Below are 23397 nucleotides of genomic sequence, written 5' to 3' on the forward strand. Positions count from 1 at the left end.
TTTTTATTGTCTGCTTAAACTATATTATTGTTGCGTGACAACAGAGAGGGGAAAAAGCAGTCTGGATTTACAGACGAACAAGACGTCTGCAAGCTCTAGTGATATATGTCTGTTGTTATTATTTTAACAATGTTCTTACTAACTTTCTAGGTCTTGAATGTTTCAGTTGCATTCAGACTTCTTTCGGATATCATCAAAATGATCTTAATTTGTATTCTGTAGATGAATGAAGGTCTTACGGGTTTGGACCAACAAGAGCATAAGTAATTAATGAGAGAATTTTCATTTTTAGGTGAACTGTCCATTTAAATTATAGAATAACATATATTTGTAATACATATTTTGAACAAAATAAAGCAAAAAAAAAAAAAAAAAAAGAGCAAACGAGACCATATTCTCCTCCTCTTTAGGCAGCCCTTCCCTGCCTAACTGGAGGCATGTTACTAACGCCTGTTTAACTCCTGTTCTAGGTCACCATGAGATGAACACACTTCATTCAGCTTGGCCAAACCCCAACCATTAAGCAGCAGTGGCGGCCCATTCATGAGCTGCACTCCCGGGCCGAGGTCCTCTGATTAATTAGCACACGGGGCAGTGGCTTCTAAAAGAGCACAGACAGAAGGGGAGCTCCGGGGACAGCGGGAGGGAGCCGCTTGAGCGGGGGAGACGATACCTCTGACTGCCGGCCAAGAAAGCGCGACACATTCCAGTAAAGTGTCTCCCTGCTGTCCAACTCTAGACTGCATCATTATTTTCTTTAATATCCTGTATTAAACCATCATCTACCACCAGCAGGATGAGTTAGACTGTAAACTATGAGAATAACTGTCAGCGCACACGCTGAGGATTTTGGCAGTTTAAGACGCAATGTTACTGTTTGCCTGGGAGCTATAGCGAATGATTATACTTAATGTGGTGATATTTATGACATCTATTGACTGTAACATGAAAATAATTATTTGTTTATTAGTATCGGACGCATTTTTTTAAACTTTCAGTTGTGTTTAATACACAACATCACCAATTTAGCCTGGGACCTACAGCGAAGGTTAAAACCAATGATACATCTTTTAAAATGCTCAGATTTGTGGAGTTTAAATTCAACAAGAGGAATTAGATTAAACCAATATAGTTCCTTTTTGTTGAATTTAAAATAATACATAAAACTCACATTGGATAAACAATTCATCCTAGAGTTCTTAATAAAGAAATATAAATGAAATAAATATTCATTTATATTTCATTTTATATTTAATACAAAAATAATTCAACATTTTTGTATGTAAGCATCTGATATGATAGATGCCATGCAAGGCTTTTTTAAAGTGGCTTCTTCTGCTCATCAAAAGTACAGAAAATAACAGTAATATTGTGAAATATTATTACAGTTTAAAATAACAGTTTTCCATTTTAATATACTGTAAAATATATTGTCATCATCCATTACTGTTTTCATCCAAACTGTTTTTGCTGCTTAATATTTTTTGGAACCTGTGATATTTTGTTAGTATTCTTTGATGAATAAAAAGTTAAAAAGAACAACATTTATTGAAAATAAAAATATTTACTAACAATATAAGACTTTACCATTCCTTTTTAATAATTAACAAATCCTTGCTGAAAAAAAGGAATGCCTTGAAAAAAATCCAAATAAATAAATAAAATAAAATAATTAATTACCAACCCCAAACATTTGAATGGTAGTGTATTTTTTATCAAAGGATCCTGGACAGGTTCCAAAAAATATTAAACAGAAACTGTTTTAAATATTGATTATAAATCAGCATATCAGAATGATTTCTGAAGGATCATGTGACACTGAAGACTGATGCTGAAAATCAGCTTTGCATCATAGGAATAAATTGTTTTAAAGTAAATTAAAATAGTAAACCATTATTTTAAATTGCAATATTATTTCATAATACTACTTTTTTAAAACTTTTCGTATTTTTGATAAAATAAATAAAAACTTTGATGAGCATAAGAGACTTTAAAAAAACATTTAAAATCCTAAAACTTTTGAACAGTAGTACAGTATTTATATTGTCAAATTTAAAATTATTCAGACACCAGATATCATTTTTGATGGGTTTTTTTTACTAGTTGGGTGCAGGACACTATAGTTAATTTATAGTAAACTGTGACATATTATACCCAAAATATGGGGTCCAAAAATGATTCAGACACTTTGACCTGACCATGTTTTGCTTAAGTGTTTTTTCTTTAATTGCTAATGCATCTTTTTACACCACAGACTGGACAAAATGAAGCATTGCTTGGTAATTGATCAACAAATTATTGATAGTTGTGTAAATATTGTTATACTTGCAGTGAATTTTTGAACACCTTTCTATCAAAGTTATCTGACATTATTAAGATGAATTTGTTCTGACACAGTTTACCTCTTGAGTTCTTGTCATATTACCATTTAGCAAATAAACTGTGATAATGTAAGAAAAGTTGAAGGTGGCTGAATACATTTTGGGTTGACTGTATGTACAGTACTTCTTTCCTCAAAAATCTTGGTTATTTTAAATGTCAACCTAAATTTGAACAAATTTGCAATTGTACATAAACTACAAAAAAAAAAAAAAGTCCAAGGAATAACACTAAAAAGCTGAAATGTAAAAAAAAATCTAAATATTTTAAAAACAATAACTACTTTGATCACACAGTTAAATATAATAATGAACAATATAAATAATAACAATAAAGCAATAATAACCTTGGTTCACCCCTGTTCGCACAAAAAGAAAAAAAAAACGGGCCCCCTGCTGGAGATACAATGTGACGAACCAACAAAGATAGCGATTCAAAGACTGAGTGCTTTCTAATGTAAAGCCTGGCAGCTTCTCCCTCATGACAGGCCTTACGTTCTCCCTCGTCTCGCTACCTTTCCCCAAACGTCGGCCCTCTGTTCCCACACATCTTCATCTTCCCGAAATAACCCCCATTTACTCACATAACAGCTTCTAGAACATTTTCGCTTCGGTACAGAGCAGTCCCAAAAGACGCACTCAACCGCCCCAACTCTCTCTCTCCTCCTCCTGTTCTACCACTCTTCCTCCACGAGAAAACTCTCCTCGGTGGCTGACGGCAGGCTGAAAGCTCCCGGGGACTGTCAGAGTATTTCATTATTCAAACAATGCTGGAAAGTGGAGCCAATGATCACTTTAGTGGTGCTGATTTGTCATGGTGACTAGACGAGGGAGAGAGACTTCAGAGCGCACAGGTAAATTCAACAACTTTATCTTACTCTGCTTCTCGCAAGGAATTACCAACCAAAACTCCATTAAAACAGATTAAGAAGTTGGATGCGTAGCTGAGTGGTTAACATACGTGCTCCGACAAAGTGAGCCTTAAAGTTGGAATCGTAGCCTAGTGGTTAGCACACATTTCAACGGTTTGAGTGATGGACAAGATGTAAGCCATTTTCAGGATGTAATTCCAAGGCCGCTTTTGAAGGAGACTTGGAAATAGGACAACCTTTGTCGCCTTTGATTGTTTGATTATAAAATGTTTTTGCTACTCTTTATTGACAGAACAAAACCGAAAAGACAACTAATTATTTGGGGACAGACAGAGTTTCTTGTATGAGCTACTAGAGGTGATCACTGAAAATGAAATGTCACTTACTGAATTTGAGGGCATTGGTACATTGGTCTCAATGTAAGTCTCCGTCTTGGGCTCCACAGCAAGCTCCGCTTCCAGGATCTTCTCTACAGGCATGTCTTCGTTCGCACTGCTTGTTGACTCCACCTCGTTCTCGTTGCGGTCCTTGGCTCGTTGGCGCTCCTCCTGGACGGCTGTATGTAACAATACTAGTCACGGTCACTACAGTTGGCCAATCAAAAAGTCAACACATACACACTGATATCAAGCATATACAGTTGAGGTCAAAAGTTTACATACACCTTGGAGAATCTGCAAAGTGTTAATTATTTGATCAAAATAAGAGGGATCATACAAAATGGATGTTGTTTTTTTATTTAGTACTGACCTGAATAAGATATTTCACCCAAAAGAGGTTACAGATTTTGTCCACAAGAGAAAATAATAGTATAAAATAATATACTGATGTTTTGTTTTTATTTGTTCATGAGTCCCTTGTTTGTCCTGAACAGTTAAACTGCTTGCTGTTCTTCAGATAAATCCTTCAGGTCCCACAATTTCTTTGGTTTTTCAGCATTTTTGTATATTTGAACCCTTTCCAACAATGACTGTGTGATTTTGTGATGTTAACTTTTGACTTCAACTGTACTTTTTGATCCCTAAATATAACAGACTCTCAAATATGGATCATCCCCTTCATAAAATATAATGTATTTTAGTATAGTAAAAAGATTATTTTAACAATGTCCTTACTATCTTTTTGGGCCTTGAACATGTCAGTTGCGTTGCCGTTTATGCAGATTTAGAAAACTCTCAGATTTCATAAAAAATATCCCAATTTGTGTACTGAAGAAGAACGAAGGTCTTATGAGTTTGGAACGACATAAGGGCGAGTAATTTATGACAGAATTTTAATTTTTTTCATTACAATAAGATGAATATAATGTGTCTTAAAACTGTAAATGCAAGTATACTGACTACAACTTCCATGAATTAAATTGAGGAAATAAGCTTTTGTTTTTTCCAACTTTGTTGCATGACAGTAAGTGATGTTTTGTAACACATTTCATGTCTCTGTGGGTTCCTCCAACAGGCTTCAACAGATCAGACATTTGATCAGCTCAGAGAAACAGGAAGTGGTTAGTGTTGAACAGCCAGTCAGTCTCACTGTGGCCAGAGCTGTATTAACCACAATCCAAGCCCCTGTGGTTAGAGCGCGTATGTGCCGAGGACAGTTCATCCAAAAGACTCCAAACCTTGTCCCTATTCACAGCACATTCAAACACACAAACACTTAAACCTTCTCCTTTTCCTAACCCTTCGTTATTTTCCTCAACAGAGATTCACAGAGGTATCACCGCGGTGGAGGGGTTCCGAAACGAGGGGGGATTCTGCTTTACGGAAAACGCTGTCTGGAGGTCGGCCCAAGGGTAAAATACTTCTCCAGGAGTCAGGGAGAGGTGAGAGGGGCTGAAATCACGTTAGCTTTATTTCCCCTGGAGAAAAGGAGAGCATAAATTCATTTAATCCTGTTTTTCTGCAGATTCGCTCAGCTCTTTTTGGGACGAGCGTGGCCTCAGCTCTCCTGTGCCTCGGGGTACAACGCGAGCTTATGGGCTACAGAAACAGGCGAACGCAAGCAAATGATCATATCCTTGAAATAGGCCGTGATGATATAAATGAGGAAGACGAAAGGTTGTGTTAAGGTCATAGACAGTGGGTGTGAGAGCGAGACGTCATGTATGTATGATCGCAGTGCTCTCTCTTCGTCTACAGGGGGAGGATTTACTCTTTCGCATCAAACTAGAGCTAGAGATCTGGTTGGAGACTGGATGTTGGCTATGCAATCTACAGCCACAATAAATGATTTATATGGCCAAACTTGTCTAACTGCCTTGCAAAGACACTGACCTGAGTTCAACTTAGTGTTGTTTTAAACATCATAAATAGATAGAAATAGATAGATAGAATGATAGATAGAATGATAGATAGATAGAACGATAGATAGAACGATAGATGGAATGATAGAAAGATAGAACAATAGATAGATAGAATGATAGATAGATAGAATGATAGAGAGATAGAACAATAGATAGAATGATAGATAGAACGATAGATGGAATGATAGAAAGATAGAACAATAGATAGATAGAATGATAGATAGATAGAACGATAGATAGAATGATAGAGAGATAGAACAATAGATAGAACGATAGATAGAACGATAGATGGAATGATAGAACAATAGATAGATAGAATGATAGATAGATAGAACGATAGATAGAATGATAGATAGAACAATAGATAGAATGATAGATAGAACAATAGATAGAATGACAGATAGAACGATAGAATGATAGAACGATAGACAGAATGACAGACAGAACGACAGAATGATAGAACGATAGATAGAAAGATAATAACAGAACAATAGAATGATAGATAGAATGATGGAACGATAAATAGAATGACAGAATGATAGAACGACAGACAGAATGATAGATCAATAGAACGATATAGATAGAATGATAAATAGAATGATAGAACGATGGAACGATAGAACAATAAATAGAACAATAGAATGATAGATAGAATGATAGAATGATAGAACGACAGAATGATAGATAGAACGATAGAAAGAGAATAATAGAACAATAGAATGATAGATAGAATGATGGAACGATAAATAGAATGATAGAATGACAGACAGAACGATAGATCGATAGACCAATATATAGAACAATAGAATGATAGGAAGATAGAACAACAGACAGAACAATAGAATGATACGAATAGAATGAACGATAGAACGATAGAATGATAGATAGAACGATAGATAGAAAGATGGAACGATAGAATGATAGAACGATAGAATGATACATAGAATGATCGATAGAAAGATAAAATGATAGAACGATAGAATGAATGATAGATAGAATGACAGAACGATAGATAGATAGAATGATAGAAAGATAGAACAATAGATAAAGATAGATAGAACAATAGAATGATAGAAAGACAGAACGACAGAATGATAGATAGAACGATAGATGAAATGATAGATAAAACGATAGAATGATAGACAGATAGATAGAACGATAGAACAATAGATATATAGCACGATGGAACGATAGATGGAACGATAGATAGACTGATAGAATGATAGACAAATTGAACGATAGATAGATAGAACGATAGAACGATAGATAGATAGATAGACAACACTAAAAAATTAGAATATCTCATAAATCCAAAAGTATTCTCTCTGACTGAGGGGCAAAATATAGTCTCTCAGATCAATATTCCACCAGCTGTGTGCTAAAATCTTCTATTAGCATGCTTAAGTACTTTCACGTCTGCTTTTCTTGGGGACAAGTGTGCAAAAAGTGCTAATGCCCTCTTTTCTTCAGCGTGATAACCCACCCCTCACCTCTTCCTCTCTTTCATCTCGCTCTGCCTCAGGTGATGATTTGGGAAAAAAGATGGTCTTCTATATTTAGCGACAAAAAACACACCACTTTGACGAATCATTTCCTGTTTTCTCTCAGTATACTACCAGGAATCTTGAGTAGTCATCTCTCATCATGCGCAGAATAAACTCACTGACCATTTTCTGACTGTGAGCAGATCGACAGACTGAACGTCTAGCAAGAGCTAATTAAGCGTTGACCTGCAGTCTGTCTATTTAATGGCTGATTGAAGTAATACGACTGTTTCTTCTAGAGTCACACAGAGGTTAGATTGTTTCTAATAGCGAGTGCACAAAACATCTTACCCCATGGTGGAAAGCTCAGGTCAGTCAGTACAAAGAACAATGGACTTCAACCAAGTCCTTACATACTCTGACTAACACGAATAGGTGCTAAAGGGGCGTTTACGCAGCATTGATTTTATCGAAAGCTGGAGTAAATATTGCTTTAAAATTTTAGAGGGATAATGAAAAATCTTCTATCCTCAACTTCATGTGCTGTACCTTCTCTCTTCATACCCATGGCCAAACACTTCTGATAGCGGCAGTACTGGCAGCGGTTGCGCTGGCGTTTGTCGATCATACAGTCCTTGTTGTCTCGACAAGTGTAGGTCAGGTCCTTACGCACAGTCCTCTTGAAGAAACCCTTGCAACCCTCGCAGCTGTACACACCATAGTGTTTACCTGTAGAAAGAAAAAAAACACAAACACAAAAGCCTAAGGAGTTATGTTCAGGTCTACAATGGTAATAATTTATGAATCGTGGCTTGTGGGATTTTAAACCTATAACCTTTCAAGCTGAAGTGTGTTAAAATACCTTCTTCTATCCCAACTTTTGTAGTGTATGGAATGGAAACACTGTGGCTCTGTGCTGCTATGATGTTGCTAAAAAACTGTTTAAACCCAGCCTAAGCTGGTTTCCCAATCTTAATTAACTTGTTTAGCTAGTCAACCAGTTTAAGAGCTTTTAGACCATTTTTAAGCTGTTTTTCCATCCCAACCAGCCTTGTACAGGGACACTAGCACATCAGCTTTAGGCCAAACATCTATATAAACTAGACTAAGCTGGTTTAAGATGGTTTTCCAGCCTAATTTAGCTTGTTTAGCTAACCAACCAGTTGAAAAGTACCCAGAACCCTTCTAAAACTACCCAAAAGACAATTTTTACCAGGCTAGAAGACCAGGAAACCTGTTTTTTTAAGCAGTTTTTTTTTATCCCAACCAGCCCTGCACAGCACATTTGGAACTCAACTGTCTGTTTACATGTATAAAGTAGGTCTTCCAGCCTGATTTAGCTTGTTTAGCTGGACGACTAGCTGAGAAGTGCACAAAACTCTACTAAAACCACCTAAAAGACAATCTTGACTGGGCTAGAAGACCAGAAACCCAGCTTAGTTTTTAAGCTGTTTTTTCCACCTCAACCAGCCTTGAGCAAGCAGCAGTAAAATGTTATATGTTTGGGGCTAGTCTTATTTGGTTTAAGATGGTTTCCCAGTCAGATTTAGCTTGTTTAGCTAACCAACCAGTTGGAAAAGTACCCAAAAGACCTGTTAAACCACCCATAATACCATCTTGATTGGGCTAGAAGACCTGCTAAGACTAGAAAACCAGCATAGACTGGTATTTGAGCCATTTTTCCAATCCAACCATCCCTGCACAGTAACACTGGCCTAACAGCTTCCATTTGGAGCTGAACTGTCTGTTTGCACATATAAACCAGCCTAAGCTGGTTTTAGCCAGTTTCAGCTGGTCTCCCAGCCTGATTTAGCTTGTTTAGCAGGGCGACTAGCTGAGAAGTGCCCAAACCCCCTCTAAAATCACCCTAAAGACCATTCTGACGGGCTAGAAAACTGTCTGAGACCAGGAACCAAGCTTAGACTGTTTTTAAGCTGTTTTTTTCAGCCCAACCATCCTTAAGCAAGCAACAGTTGTAAAATTGTATACGGTTAGGGCTGAACTACTGGTTTACATGTAATACTATTGCCTAAGCTGCTCTTAGCTGGTTTAACATGATTTTCCAGCCTGATTCAGTTTGTTTAGCTAACAAACTAGTTGGAAAGTACCCAAAATCCTTCTAAAACCACCCAAAAGATCTTGAAAAACAACAGTGTAGATGGGTATTTAAGGTGTTTTCCCACTCTAACCATCCCTGCTGAACTGTCTGTTTGCACATATAAACCAACCTAAACCCCAAAAAGACCATCCTGACTAGGGATTAGACTGTTTTTAAGCTGTTTTTTTTTCACCCAACCAGCCTTCAGCAAGCAAGTGTTGCAAAATGTTGTACGTTTTGGGCTGAACTTTGGTTTACATGTGTGTTGGTACCTGACGAGCGGTCGCCGCAGATGGCACAGATGTGTTTGGTGAGGGAAAGCGGGGTGCCCGAGGGCTGGGCTGGCACCTTCATCACACCGTTGATGCCCAGTGGCGGCTTGATATCTTCTGAGCTGCTGACAGAGTTCATGGGCGAGTTCAGCTGCAAAACATAAGCAAACAAACAACACACATCATTTAGACACATGTCAACATAACGGCTCTAAGGAGCTGGGTGAAAGAAAGCCTGAGTTCCAAAAGGCCCTGACTTTTCTGTCAATTTCTTCAGAACAGGGCCAGACTCACCCAACAGACCAGCGTTGAGATTTCAAATTGATTTTGTGCCGCAAGACCGAGTTTTCTCTCATCTGATTACGCTCTCTCCCGCTTCCTCCGAATGCAAGTACAAGAAATGGATGCTGAGTGTGTCCCTAGCCTCATTTTTTTCATATCCAGCACCAGCAGTGCACATGTTCTATGCTAGAATGGCAGCGATAAAATATTTAGTGGGACAGTGGAATAAAGACTTTCTCTCCAAGCTAAAATGTGTCTGACTGCCCTCAGGCAGACATTCATTTGCTCTCACATGTGTATTTTGAATGAGAAGCACATTAAAACTTAAATTTCTGTGGAAATGTCAGCTACAAAAACGAAATCCATCACAAATGTTTATTAATCAATGTGAGCCAATGTTTGCTCAGATTTTATTCTGGCATTCCAAGATGATGACGCAACAATTGTGCAAGAAGCAATAACAAGCACATTCTGTTCATTTCACTCTACACATGTTCATATTCAATTACACACTTTAATTATATCAGCGACACAAGGGTTTTGAGTAAATGAAAGTTGCCGACAGGGAAGGCACTGTGCCTAAGGATCCAACAGGCTGTTCTAAAAAAAATAACAAAAAACCTGACAGACGGTATCTTGCCTTTGGGGAGTGAGAAAGTCAGTGAAAAGTCTTATGATATGAAGTGGACACTGCATTGGTACCAGTGAGGTTTGCATGCAGTTTTTCTTTTATTTATTTTATAGTAGATGCTTTACCAGCAACACAGTTGTTGGAAGGCTTTTATAAGCATGACACAGACTTGGTAAAGGCCTTGGGACTGTGTGCGTTCTTGGCCACGGGACAGAAACATTCATGTGAGAGCCTCCAAAGTCTTGTTCTCATGCTTTAGCCAGAACATAGTTAGCAGTCAAACTAGTGCGAGGGGCTTGATAAAGACCCCATTTAGACCAAAAGGAGCATCGTCACTTCCCACTTCACACCATGGCTATGTGTTGACGTGAGTGCAAGAGACATGCAAACTTGCTAGACTTCTGCAGAGTGCCATGTAGCCAGAGGACACCGGACACAGACACAGCCTTACTGAATTGCCACCACAATGTAATTTCCATCACTTAAAAACAATATTGAAGGTACATGTATTGAAGGTTTTTGATTAAATCTTCCAGGATTTTACTACATATAGTGGACTTCAATGAGAGCCAATGGGTTGAAGGTCCAAAATGCAGTTTCAATGCAGCTTCAAATGGCTCTACACAATCCCAGTCGAGGAATTGTGTTATTTAGTAAAATGACTGATGTACTTTTTAACCACAGATGTTCATCTCCCACTAGCTCCACTTCACACATTACATAGTCACATTGAAAGGTCACCCGTGACGTACGCAAAAGTACCAACCCAGTGTTTACAAAGCAAATGTACAAAGACACCCTTTACAAAAAAAGGTAAAACAATGACATTGGACAGTTTTAAAGTTGGAGGAGAAAGTCATGGATGCACATCACAGAGCTAGTGCTAGATGAGCATTTATGGTTAAAAAGTATATAAATGTATAATTTTTTTTTAGAAAATGACAGATCATTTCACTAGATAAGACCCTTATTCCTCAAATGGGATTATGTAGAGCCCTTTGAAGCTGCATTGAAACTTGGACCTTCAACCCATTGACTCCCATTGAAGTCCACTATATGGAGAAAAATCCTGGAAGGCTTTCCTCAAAAACCTTAATTTCTTTTCGACTGAAGAAAGAAAGACATGAACATCCTGGATGTTCACATGGGGGTGAGTAAATTATCAGGATTTTAATTCTGGAGTGAACTAATCCTTCAAAAAAAATATGATTGACTTTCATGTTTTAAGATCAAAGTATATTAAAATCTACATTAAAGACCAAAAACAGAATTAATGATGAGTCAGTATGATAAAGCAAGTTTTAATGTGACCTTGGTTGGATGGGTTGGTAAATTGGTGTTTTAACTCCACGCCAGCTTCCAAGTTGAAAGTATAAACAAGCAATTTAAGATTAATTCATGTTTTTTTTTTTAACAAAGTAATGCAGAGTAATTGCAGAGTAATATCATTTCCTAAGAGAACCTAAGCACCATTTAATAAGTAAGGGATAATGTACATCCAGATGGTAGTTATCGCAGAATAACCCTCTACAGGGTGATCAGGGTGGTCTTGTATCACCCTAAAGGGGGTTATTCTGTGATAACTACCGGGTGGATGTACATTATCCCGCTTATTACATGGCTACTTGCCACATAAGTAAATAATTAGACATGAAACATTGATTTGAGTTGAAATATTTAAACGCAAAGCTTCTCTGAGGAAAGCAGTTGCTAGCAAATCTAGTTCAAACTAGATGGTACAGTCAATACCACTTATTACGTCATTTCACCACAAAAATTATTATGGTGTTAAAAAAATATTGATTTAAAAATTTAACTATTTTAAAATCTTACCAGTTTGTTAGTTACCTCATAATCCATTACAGTGTACAAAACAATTGTTGCAAAATGGCAGCAGCTGTGTTTATATGAAACGAGAGAGTGAGTTTGCGATGCCAGGATGACATAGTTCAATAATTGTATGCGTAATATTGAATTTAATATTCTATCGGCTAACCAAACACATGCTTTCACAAAGTAAATCTGTTCCTAGCAAGTTCCTAGCACTGACTTCAGTTATCCGGATCACCCTGTGTTATCAGCTTTTACCAGTTGTTATCAAGAAATAACATACCTCAGAATGTCACCACTGACCAATCAGAATCAAGTATTCCACAGAGCCGAGTAATAAAATATGTTTTATTAAGGATACTGGACTCTGGCATTAACAGCATATCAGTGGATCTTTTTTTAGTTAAGAACTAGTGTGAGAACCAACATTAGGGTTCATTTCATGCATTTTGTGGTTCGTACACTGATCCCTTTCATTTAGCCTTGTGTTGTTGTCGAGGTAAAATATTATAGTAATTTTTATATAGCACAAAATAAATCAGTTTTTGTCAGTTTTAGTAATGAAAAGTGTTCAACATTTTTCACATTATCACAGGTTATTTGCTATAGTTTAGAAAATGGTAGTAAAATATGACAAGAACTCAGTTAAACTGTGTCAAAACAAATTCATCTGGGTAATGTCAGATAACTTTGGTAGAAAGGTCTGTAATCAATTACAAACAACCAAAAATTCAGACAACTGACCAATTACCAAGCAATGCTAAATTTTGTTTAGTCTGTGGTGTAAAAATGTCACAGTAGGATGAAATAAAATAAAATAATTTGTGAATTGGATAAAATGGTTCTTAAAAAATTTACCACTGTAATTGGATGACTGAAAAAAATAAAATAGAAATAAACAAAATTACAAAAAAATAAAAATGAGAAAAAAATAAAATTAAACAAAAAACAACAATTAAAATAGATTACAATAACACAATAAAATTGAGTAAGTCAGAATTAGATCAAATATATGTTAAAAAGCTATTATCCACTGTGAGTCACAGAGTCAAGTTAAATTAAAATAAAATGATAAATAAAACGATTCTGATTTGTAAATTGGATCAAACGGTTCTTAAAAAAAGCTATTACCACTGGGAATCATTGAGTCAGTAAGTTGAACTAAAATAATAAAAAGTAAAATAAATAAAATGAAAAAAAAAAAAAAAACTAAAATAAAATAAAACCAAGTTAAAATAAAAAAATAGACTTTAAATAATAAAATTATTTAAAACACCTAATAAATTAGGGGAAAAAAAGCTATTAGCTACTGTGAATCATTGAGTAAGTTAAACTAAAATAATACAAAAATAAAATAAAATGATTCTGATTTGTGAATTGTATTAAATGGCTCTTTAAAAAAACTGTAAGTCAGTAAGTTGAAATAAAAAAAAACTAATACAGGGGAAAAAATACATTAAATGGAAAACATACAAAACTGTGTCAGAACAAATTTATCTTGTCAGATTACTTTGATGGAAAGGTATGTAATGGATTACAATCAACCAAAAACTGTTAGTATGACAATATTTACACAGCTATCAATACTTTGTTGACCAATTACCAAGCGATGCCTAATTTTGTTCAGTCTGTGGTGTAAAAAGGTCACATTAGCAATTAAAGAAAAAACACTTAAGCAAAACATGGTCAGGTCAAAGTGTCTGAATCATTTTTGGTCCCAAATTTGTATCGATTTTACCGGTAATCCACTGTATGTAGAATTTTTGGGTGTGATATGTCACAGTTTACTTTATTTTGCTGTCCTCACTTAGATAAATGGACTATAGTGTCCTGCATCCACTAGTAAAAAAATATCAAAAATTATATCCATATAGATGACTGCATCATTCTAAGAACATGTGCGTGTGTTCACACATGCCTTCACACACCCCTTAAACGCAAGCATGGACACACACGGTAATAACACGGCCCACGACCACAACATGTCCTGAATACAGAGACTGAATGCTGAAATAAACCAAACAAACAAAAACACTCAAAGCTTCTGAATCTTTGTTGAGAATGTGATTAACCCTTTTGAAAACTGCACCTCTTTCATTCGCTATTATGATTAATTCCATCCGTCAAAAAACTAACAGGCAAAACGCTGCGAACAAAAGCCCCTGTACTTCCACTCGACTAGATTTATGATGTCAGAAATGGTCATTGTCCTTGAAAAACGCTGAAGGCAGTCAAGGCTGCAGGGGCCGTAACTGTGCGGCCCGTTCTGATGGAGAGAGGTGCTAATGATGAGTGAGCAAAGAGAAAGGATGGGCGGCAGTAAATTACACATGCCATACTTTATTCAGAGGCTGTCAGTTTACGAGAAATAAAACGCCTTTTGTTATGAATTTCTGCCTGCGTGTCTCCGATGAGAACCTGAAACATGCTCATGTTACGCACATACAAATACTCACGGGGAGAATTAGCTAAGAATGAATTGAGCCATTTATTTGCTTCCGTTGTCTGCATTAAGCGTCCAATTCACTAAAGGATTTATGCAAATCAGGCATCGGTGCAAATGTGCCCGCAAAATCTCTGCTAATAGCATGTTTACTCATTTTTTGGTGAAATATGCAGCAGAATATTGCAATCTGGTGTACTTTATTCAGACAATACAGTATCACTATACCTTTTAAGAAAAATAAGAGAAATGTTTTTTAATAAAATACATAACTTATTAATAAAATAAAATAATCTAATAAAAAATAAAACTAGAAAAACTATTAACCACTGCAAATGGAAGTCAGTAATTTGACAAACTAAAATATATTACAATAACAAAATAAATTTGAATATGTCTGATTCGAGAATTGGATAAAATAGTTAAAAAAAAAAGCTATTAATCAATGTGAATCACTAAGTCAGTAAGTTTAATTAAAATAATAAAAAATAAAAAAAATAATAAAAATAAATAATTCTGAGTTGTGAATCGGATCAAACGTTTAAAAAAAAAAAAAACTATTAACCACTGTAAATGGATCACTGAGTCAGTAAGTTAAAATAGAAAAAAATAATTAAAAAAATTATTTAAAAAAACAAATAAATTAGGAAAAATTTAAATTAAACCAAAAAATTTAATTAAAAAAGCTATTAACCACTGAATCATTGAGTGAGCTGAACTAAAATAATAAGAAAATAAATAAATACAATTATTCTGATTTGTGAATCAGATCAAACTGTAGTTAAAAAAAAATGTTTAAAAAAAGTAATAAATTAGAAAAAAATTTAATTAAATGAAAAAACAAAAACTATTACAATAGATTACAATAACAAAATTAATTTGAATAGGTCTGATTTGAGAATTAGATCAAATAGTTTTTAAAAAAGCTATTAACCAATATAAATCCTTGAGTCAATAATTTAAAATAAAATAAATAAAAATAAAATAAAATAATAAAAAATAAAATAAAATTATTCTGATTCGTGAATCAGATCAAACAGTTAAAAAAAAAAACATTAACCACTGTAAATGGATGACTGAGTCGAAGCTGAAATAATATTAAAAGTAAAAAAAAAAAACTAAAAAAATTAGGAACATTTTAAATTAAGCTAAAAAATTACAATATTATAATATTTAAATTAAAATAGATTATAATAACCATATAAAATTGAAAAAGTCTGATTTGAGAATTAGATCAAATAGATTTTAATAAAGCTAATTTAATTGAGTGCTAAAATAAAAAATAAAATAAATAATAAATAATAAAATTAAATAATTCTGATTTGTGAATTAGATCAAACGGTTCTTAAAAAAACTATTAACCAATGTAAATGGATGACTGAGTCTGTAAGTTGAAATAAAAATAAAAAAAACTAATACAATAACCTAATAAATTAGGAACATTTTAAATTAAGCTAAAAAAAAAAAACCTATTTAAATAAATTACAATAACAAAATAAAATTAAATATGCCTGATTTGAGAATTAGAACAATAATAGTTTTAATAATTGAGTAAGAAAAATAAAAAATAAAATAGCGTAAAGTGGCATTAACAGCGTCAAAGTCATGCATGGGGTTGATTTTCAGGGAGTGCATGAACTAATAAAATGCACGCTCAAGTCGTATATAAAAGCGTCTGCCAAATGCATAAATGTTAATGTTAGTATATAAACAGTTTAGCATTTAGAGTTTTGCATAGAAAAAGGTGTGCAAAAAGTGCTGAAAATAATGACAATGTACATCACTTAGAATAGATGCAGGTTTAAATTAAAACACTGCATGCAAATGTGCTGTAAATCTATTAATTCATACGTGCTGTAAATCTATTAATTCATACGTCAGTTTTCTCACAACTCGTGCACGCATATGCACACTTTATGCTAGTTTACATGCAAAAGCAGATGTTAAAATGAGCCTCTCCCTTCACTTCATACCTTTGTTTGTCTGGACCTCTGTAGTTTGTCTCTATCAGATGCAGACCTACACTATCAGAGAACTCTATCAGAGTATGGCTATTTTCAACATGCAACTCAATCTGCCCAAACTCTCTCTCAATGCTGTATTTGTGAGTAGGGGTATATGTATGTGTGTGTGTGTGTGTGTGTGTGTGTGTGTGTGTTACAGAAGGATTAAAGGGTCTCAGTTCTGTGACTGTAAATAGAATAATCCTCCCTCCCATACATGATCACACACTCTTCTTTGAGGGGTAGAATGTCAGACAAGTGCCCTGAGTAAGAACAGCATGATCAGCCAGCCGTGCTGTGACACTTAAGCTGTACGGAGAGGAGGGGACATCCCAAAAGTTCAGACACAACATGCACAAAGACACACACACATAAAAGTGACTGTTGGCAGGGGTCAAGAGATCATTCTACAGGCCTGCTTTAGAACTGGATATTGAGTTTGATTGAAGATTTAAAGAGACAGTTCAAAATTATGTAATTATTATTCACATATCATTACAATATTGTTGTTTTAATCTAGGGGACACATGTTTAAATGACATTTATATTCTATATTCTAAGTGTTGAAACTGCGAATCACTCATAATCTTCTCCTCTAATTTGCTATTACAAAATTATGGAAACAAATATTAAACAAATCTAGTGTACTTTACCCAGACCATACAGTATCACTCTACCTTTCAAGAAAAATAAGACAAATGTCTCTTAAAATAATCTAAATAATAAAATACATAACATAAAATAATAAAATAAATTAGGCTAATAATAATTTAATAAAAATATTAAATGATTTGTAAATTGGATCAAACGGTTCTTATATAATAATAATAATAATAATAATAACAATAATGATGACTCAGTCAGTTAATTGAACCAAATAAAGAAAAAATAGAAAAATACATTTGGAAAAATTAAAATTAAATAAAAAAACATTAAAATAAATTACAATAAAATAATTGAGTCAGTAAGTTAAATCAAATAAATAGAAAATAAAAAACACGAATATATTTGGGAAATCTTATATTAAAAATGTAAAATAAAAGAAAACATACAATTAAAATAAATTAAAAATGAAATAAAAATAGAAAAAAATTATAATAAATAGGGAAAACATTATTTAAATAAAAAATTAAAAACACAATTGGAAATAAATTAAAATGAAATAAAATACAAGTGAACGTATCACTGAGTCAGTAAGTTAAAACAAGTAAATAAAAATAGAAGAAAAAAATAATAAATTTGGAAGAATTAAAATTAAATGAAAAAATGCAATTAAATAAATTAAAATAACAAAATAAAAAAAGCAGTAAATGGATCGAGTCAGTAAGTTGAACCAAATAAATAAAAATAGTAAATAAAAAAAAATTTGGAAAAATGTAAATTAAATGAAAAAAAGAGGAAATACAATGAAAATAAATTTAAATAACAAAATAAAATACCAGTAAATGGATTACTAAATCAACAAGTTAAACCAAATAAATGAAAATAGAAAATAAAAAAAATAATTAGTAAAAATATAAATTAAATGAATTTTTTTTATTAATATTAAATGAATTAAAATACCAGTAAACAGTCAGTAAAAAAAAAAAAAAAAAAAACACCAGTAAATGAATTACTGAGTAAGTTAAATATATAATATATAAATAATATAAATAAAATAAAAAATGAATAAATTCTGAAAAATGTCAATTAAATAAAGAAAAATGAAAAAAAAAAATACAATTAAAATAAATTAAAATAATAAAATAAAATACCAGTAAGTTGAACCAAATAGCTAAAAATATAAAATAATAATAAAAATAATAATAAATTGGGAAAAATGAAACAAACAAACAAACAAACAATTAAAATAACAAAATAAAATACAGTAAGTCGACTTAAGATCAAATGTTTATTAAAGGTCCCATATTGTACACATTTCTGGAGGTTTATTTTAGTTGTTGATGTCCTTAAGAATATATATTTGCGGTATAAGTGCCAAAATCCATCTCAATATATTTTTACAGCTCCTTTTTTAGGAGCTCTGTCAAAAACAGGTCGATTTTGGCCCATCTAATCAATATTCATGAGCCTCTCTTCTGATTGGCCTGTTGTTTTCTGAGTGACGCACAGCCAGGCCAACCACAGGTAACTACGGTCATGTATGCTTTAGCCGAGCCCAGAGCCATAGAGAGAGCCTAGCCTGCTGATACTCAACAGGATATTTCAGAATGATCATTAATGTTTTTTCTTTTTCAAACACCGAATGCATTAAGCTACATAACTGTTGCTTTAGTAAAGCCCCTTTCACGATGCGCGCTGATTCTGGAAAATTACGGGAACGGGCGCTGTGTGAACAAAAGCCAGAACCATAAAGGCAGTGTTGTAGTGATGATGCACGTTATCATGCGACTCTTCACGACGAAAAAATACGTGCAAAGTGGAATGAAGCGGCGATCGGGCAGAGCCAGCTCCGCACTATCAGCGCTGAAGCACAGTTTGTTCAGGTTAGTTTCAGTTTAGTGAAACGTACGCGTCGCATTACATCTCACATCCAAACGTCACATGTCTTTATGGGTTGTGTGTAAAGCACGCACAGATTCCAGAAAACAACTGTGAATGAACCAACTCCGGAACAAATCATGGGACACATTATCCGTGTATTTACCGGAATGGCTGTGTGAAAGAGGCTGAAGTTGACGTGCCACTGGTCTCTTATATTCACGTTGTTCTGAAGCCTGTGCAATGATGTAGTTTCGACATCTATCGACTGAACAGGGTTTTCTCGACTTGTTTTCGTGTTGTTGTTGCTTAGCGATGTTATGGACACGATATTGTCTAGGTTTGACAAAAGGAGGGTGGGACGGTGGTTGGTGCTGGGGTGGTGACTGAAGGCGGTGACTGAGTAGATCGGACGTCACATCGTTACGGAGGTCACAGCGGCTCGTGAAAATGAACAGCTACTTTAAGCAGGCTGTGTGCAGTTTACTGTGGATTGACTGTTTTGAAACTCATATGGTAGTTACATAGCCCCTAGACCTCAGTTATCATGAAAAAAGCCAGGAAATTTCGATTTTGACAATATGGGACCTTTAAAGCAATTAACCACTGTGAAGTCAAGCTGAACTAAAATACTACTACTACTACTACTACTAAATAATGAAAAATGAATTAAAGAAGACAATACAAATACAATGATAGAAGAGTCTGATTTGTGAATTGAATATTTCTTCCAGTGAATTTTACACAAACTACACTTTTAATTTCTCACAGGTATGCCATCATTTATTTTATCACATGTGCCAAAGCTGCTGAGCAGAGAGAGAGAGCGAGAGAGAGACAAGTTGTCAGCACCTCTAGATCAGTATATCTGTGGTGAAACGCATAACAGGGTCAGAGAGTGTTGACTCAGGAAAAAGAACAGTAGCCCTGATCTTAAAAACCCACTAACAAAGGGAAGTCATGGCAGATCTAAGCGTCAGATACCGCTCGACTTATCTCACCAAGACTGTGTATCCATCCAGCCTTTGTGCAAGTACGCCACAGATGTTGACACTTGGTTGTCAAGCATAAGCTAGAGACAGAAAAGAGCAGTGCTGTCACGAATTTTGTCTCTATTTTCACAGTCAAGTAATCTGTCAGTCACAATGATAGAAACTCAGGAGCTGTTCACACAGGGTGTTCTCGCATTTAAGTAACAAAATGGAAAGCAGGCATTTAAAGCGTATAAGTGTTTTTAACTTGACACTGCATTTCAAAAACACTTGCTGTGTTAAAACAAGTCAAAAACATCTGCCTAGTGCATTTTTATGAACAAAATGGCTTTTACTTTTCATAGATATGCCATCAACATGAAGTTATAGTCTAGCATGGATTAACCAAATGTTTTGTCCATTTCTTTCTTGGTGGAAAGCTCAAGTTTCGCCCCGATGGACACCAAGTTCAGTTTCTCAAATTCTCAAAACTCTCGTCACATCAATCTGCTTTCATTTCAGGATTCAGACTTGAACGGCGCTTAAGGAGTCATATATGCTCCCACGAACGGATACATTTTATGTGATATGAAACACACAAGTGGCGATCTGGCAAGGCAAAGTCGACGAACATCACACAAAAAGAGTGAGAGCATAAATCTGGAACCTTAGAGGAGCTTAGCGGATCTTACCAAGCCGAAAAACAGACTTCCCTCCAAAGGACACTTCAAAGGGTAAACTAAATCCTGCAGAAGTAACCTTTAACACATGCTCTCCTCTCTAAACCAGAAAGCAACTCACACTGAGGCGAACCGGAGTGCACTTGAGTGGACTTCAAATGAAAGAAATATTGAAATATTGATGTGATGGCTACTTAATTGTGGTAAGTATATTTGACTTATGTGTATAAATCAAAGCTTCAGAGCTATAAACTGCAGTTATTTTACCATAGTAAAATGGAGTAAAAGCCACTGTTCATGTTCAATTAGACTTGTAATATAAATAATTGTTATAAATGATTTAATTTTTTGTTCTGTTTAAGTTACTCAAAAGGCATAGTTCACTCAAAAGTATGACTTTCTTCTTTCAGACGAATATAATCGGAGTTATATTAAAAATGTCCTGGCTCTTCCAAGCTATATAATGGTAGTGATTTGGAAGTCCAAGAAAGTGCGTCTATCCATCATAAAAAGTACTCCACATAGCTCCGTGGGGTTAAAATAGAAAATGACAAAATAAAAAAACTAAATACATTTGAAAAAATTATAATTAAATTAAAAAAAGAATAAAATACAATTAAAATAAATTAAAAAGTAAATGGATTACTGAGTCATTACATGGAACCAAATAAAGGAAAAAATGGAAAAAAAAAAAAAAAAAAAAAAAAAATTGGGAAAATGTAACTAAAAAATTAAATTAATTAATTAAAATGAATAAAAAATGTAATTTCAGTAAATGGATCACTGAGTCAGTAAATTGAACCAAATAAATAAAAAATAGAAAAACAAAAAAACATTTGGAAAAATTTAAATGAAAAAAAAAAAAAAAAAAAATACAGTTAAAATAAATTAAAATACAATAAATACCAGCACCAGTCACTGAGTCAGTAAGTTAAACCAAATAAATAAAAATATAAAATAATAATAATAATAATAATAATAATACATTTGGACAAATGTATAGTTAATAAAACATAAATAATAAATAATAAATTAAAATAAAATAACAAAATAAAATAAATGGATCACCGAGTCAGTACGTTGAACTAAATAAATAAACAATGAAAAAAAAAAACATTTGGAGGGGACTTCAACTGAAAACTGCAATAGCTGCCAGAAGCTAGAAATTACAGTTTATAAAGTTTTAAATATGGATATTTCTCTGACACAAACGCATTGATTCATTTCAGAAAGCCTTTATTAACCCCCTGAAGCTGTGTGGAGTACTTTTTATGATGGATGGATGGATGGATGCACTTTTTAGGTTTCTAAATCTCACCCATGCACCACCATTATAAAGCTTGGGAGAGCCAGGACATTTTTTAATATCACTCTGAATGTATTCATCTCAAGTCATATACACCTAGGATGGCTTGAGCGTGAGTAAATAATGTGGTAATTTTCATTTTTGGGTGAATTATCCCTTTAAGTAATTTATTCCTCACAGTAAATTAGGCCAATCTGATTTACCTGAAGATGGATATTTCTCTTACACCAACACATCAAGTTGCTTCAGAAGGCCTTTATTAACCCCCTGAAGCTGTGTGGAGGACTTTTTATGATGGATGGACCTACTTTTTGGGGATTCAAAATCTCAACACCCATTCAATGCCATTTTAAAGCTTGGAAGAGCCAGCACATTTTTTAGTATAACTTTGATTGTATTCATCTGAACAAGGAAAGTCATATGCACCTAGGATGGCTTGAGCGTGAGTAAATCATGTGGTAATTTTTATTTTTGTGTGAACTATCCCTTTAAGTTAAGATTTTTCTTACACAAATGCATCGATTTGCTTCAGAAGGCCTTCATTAACTTTTTATCATGGATGGATGCACTTTTTGGGCTTCAAAATCTCACCCATTTAAGAGCCAGGACATTTTTTAATATGGCTACGATTGTATTCGTCTAAAAAGAAGAAAGTCATATACAAGCCTAGGATGGCTTGAAGGTGAGTAAATTAGTAAATCATGTGGCAATTTTCACCGCTGGGTGAAATATTTATTTAAGTTATTTATTCCTTCATCATAAATAAAAGTATGTTTAAATATTAAAATATTCTCTTTTTGAAAATAAAATTCAAAGAAAGAAAGAAACCAAACCAAAACACAAAACAGTGTCTATTTTAAGCTGATTTTACAACATGACACATTAATTTAGCGCTCAAAGCCAGAATTGTCCATCCAGCAGCTACGTCATCCTGTCTTCACAACAAACTCCAACTCCAATCCACGCTTGACTGGGATGCGTACATCAGCACATGGAAAAGCTCTGCTGATAACGGCGACCTTATCCTTATCTCTGACCACTGCGGAGAACCGGGCCGATCCCCTCTGCCTGATAACCCACTCAACATCCGACCTCCGATCTTTCACACCCATTACTCACCCCAAATGTGACCTCATAGAGGCTGCTGTCAGTAGCGGTGTGGGAGACGCATTTGGAGCCGTCCCTGTGGATACGGCTGTCAGCGGCAGTAAGTTAGCCCTGCTTTGTGTCAGCCCTAAAGGCGAGTGTCAGCTGGGTTCTTTCAGTGAAACGCTTCTCGACAGGGTGTTCAACTCTTAAACATGCATCACTCAGACGGCTCTTAAAGGGATAGTTCAGCAAATAAAAAGGAAAAATTTGTCATT

At 34.4% G+C, this 23397-nt stretch overlaps 1 protein-coding gene across 1 annotated transcript in view; it reads right to left on the bottom strand.

Moving 5' to 3' along the window:
* Positions 1 to 23397, bottom strand: part of rxraa (retinoid X receptor, alpha a) — a 147222-nt gene that overhangs the window by 9181 nt on the left and 114644 nt on the right. The window contains exons 4-6 of the mRNA XM_073824018.1: positions 9407 to 9557; positions 7586 to 7765; positions 3633 to 3806 (exon numbers count right to left, since the gene is read on the bottom strand). Of these exons, the coding sequence (XP_073680119.1) occupies positions 3633 to 3806; positions 7586 to 7765; positions 9407 to 9557 (505 nt within the window). The remainder of the gene's footprint in view (positions 1 to 3632; positions 3807 to 7585; positions 7766 to 9406; positions 9558 to 23397) is intronic.

This window comes from Garra rufa, chromosome 19, assembly GCF_049309525.1.
Source record: "Garra rufa chromosome 19, GarRuf1.0, whole genome shotgun sequence".
In the NCBI taxonomy this organism is placed as follows: Eukaryota; Metazoa; Chordata; class Actinopteri; order Cypriniformes; family Cyprinidae; genus Garra; species Garra rufa.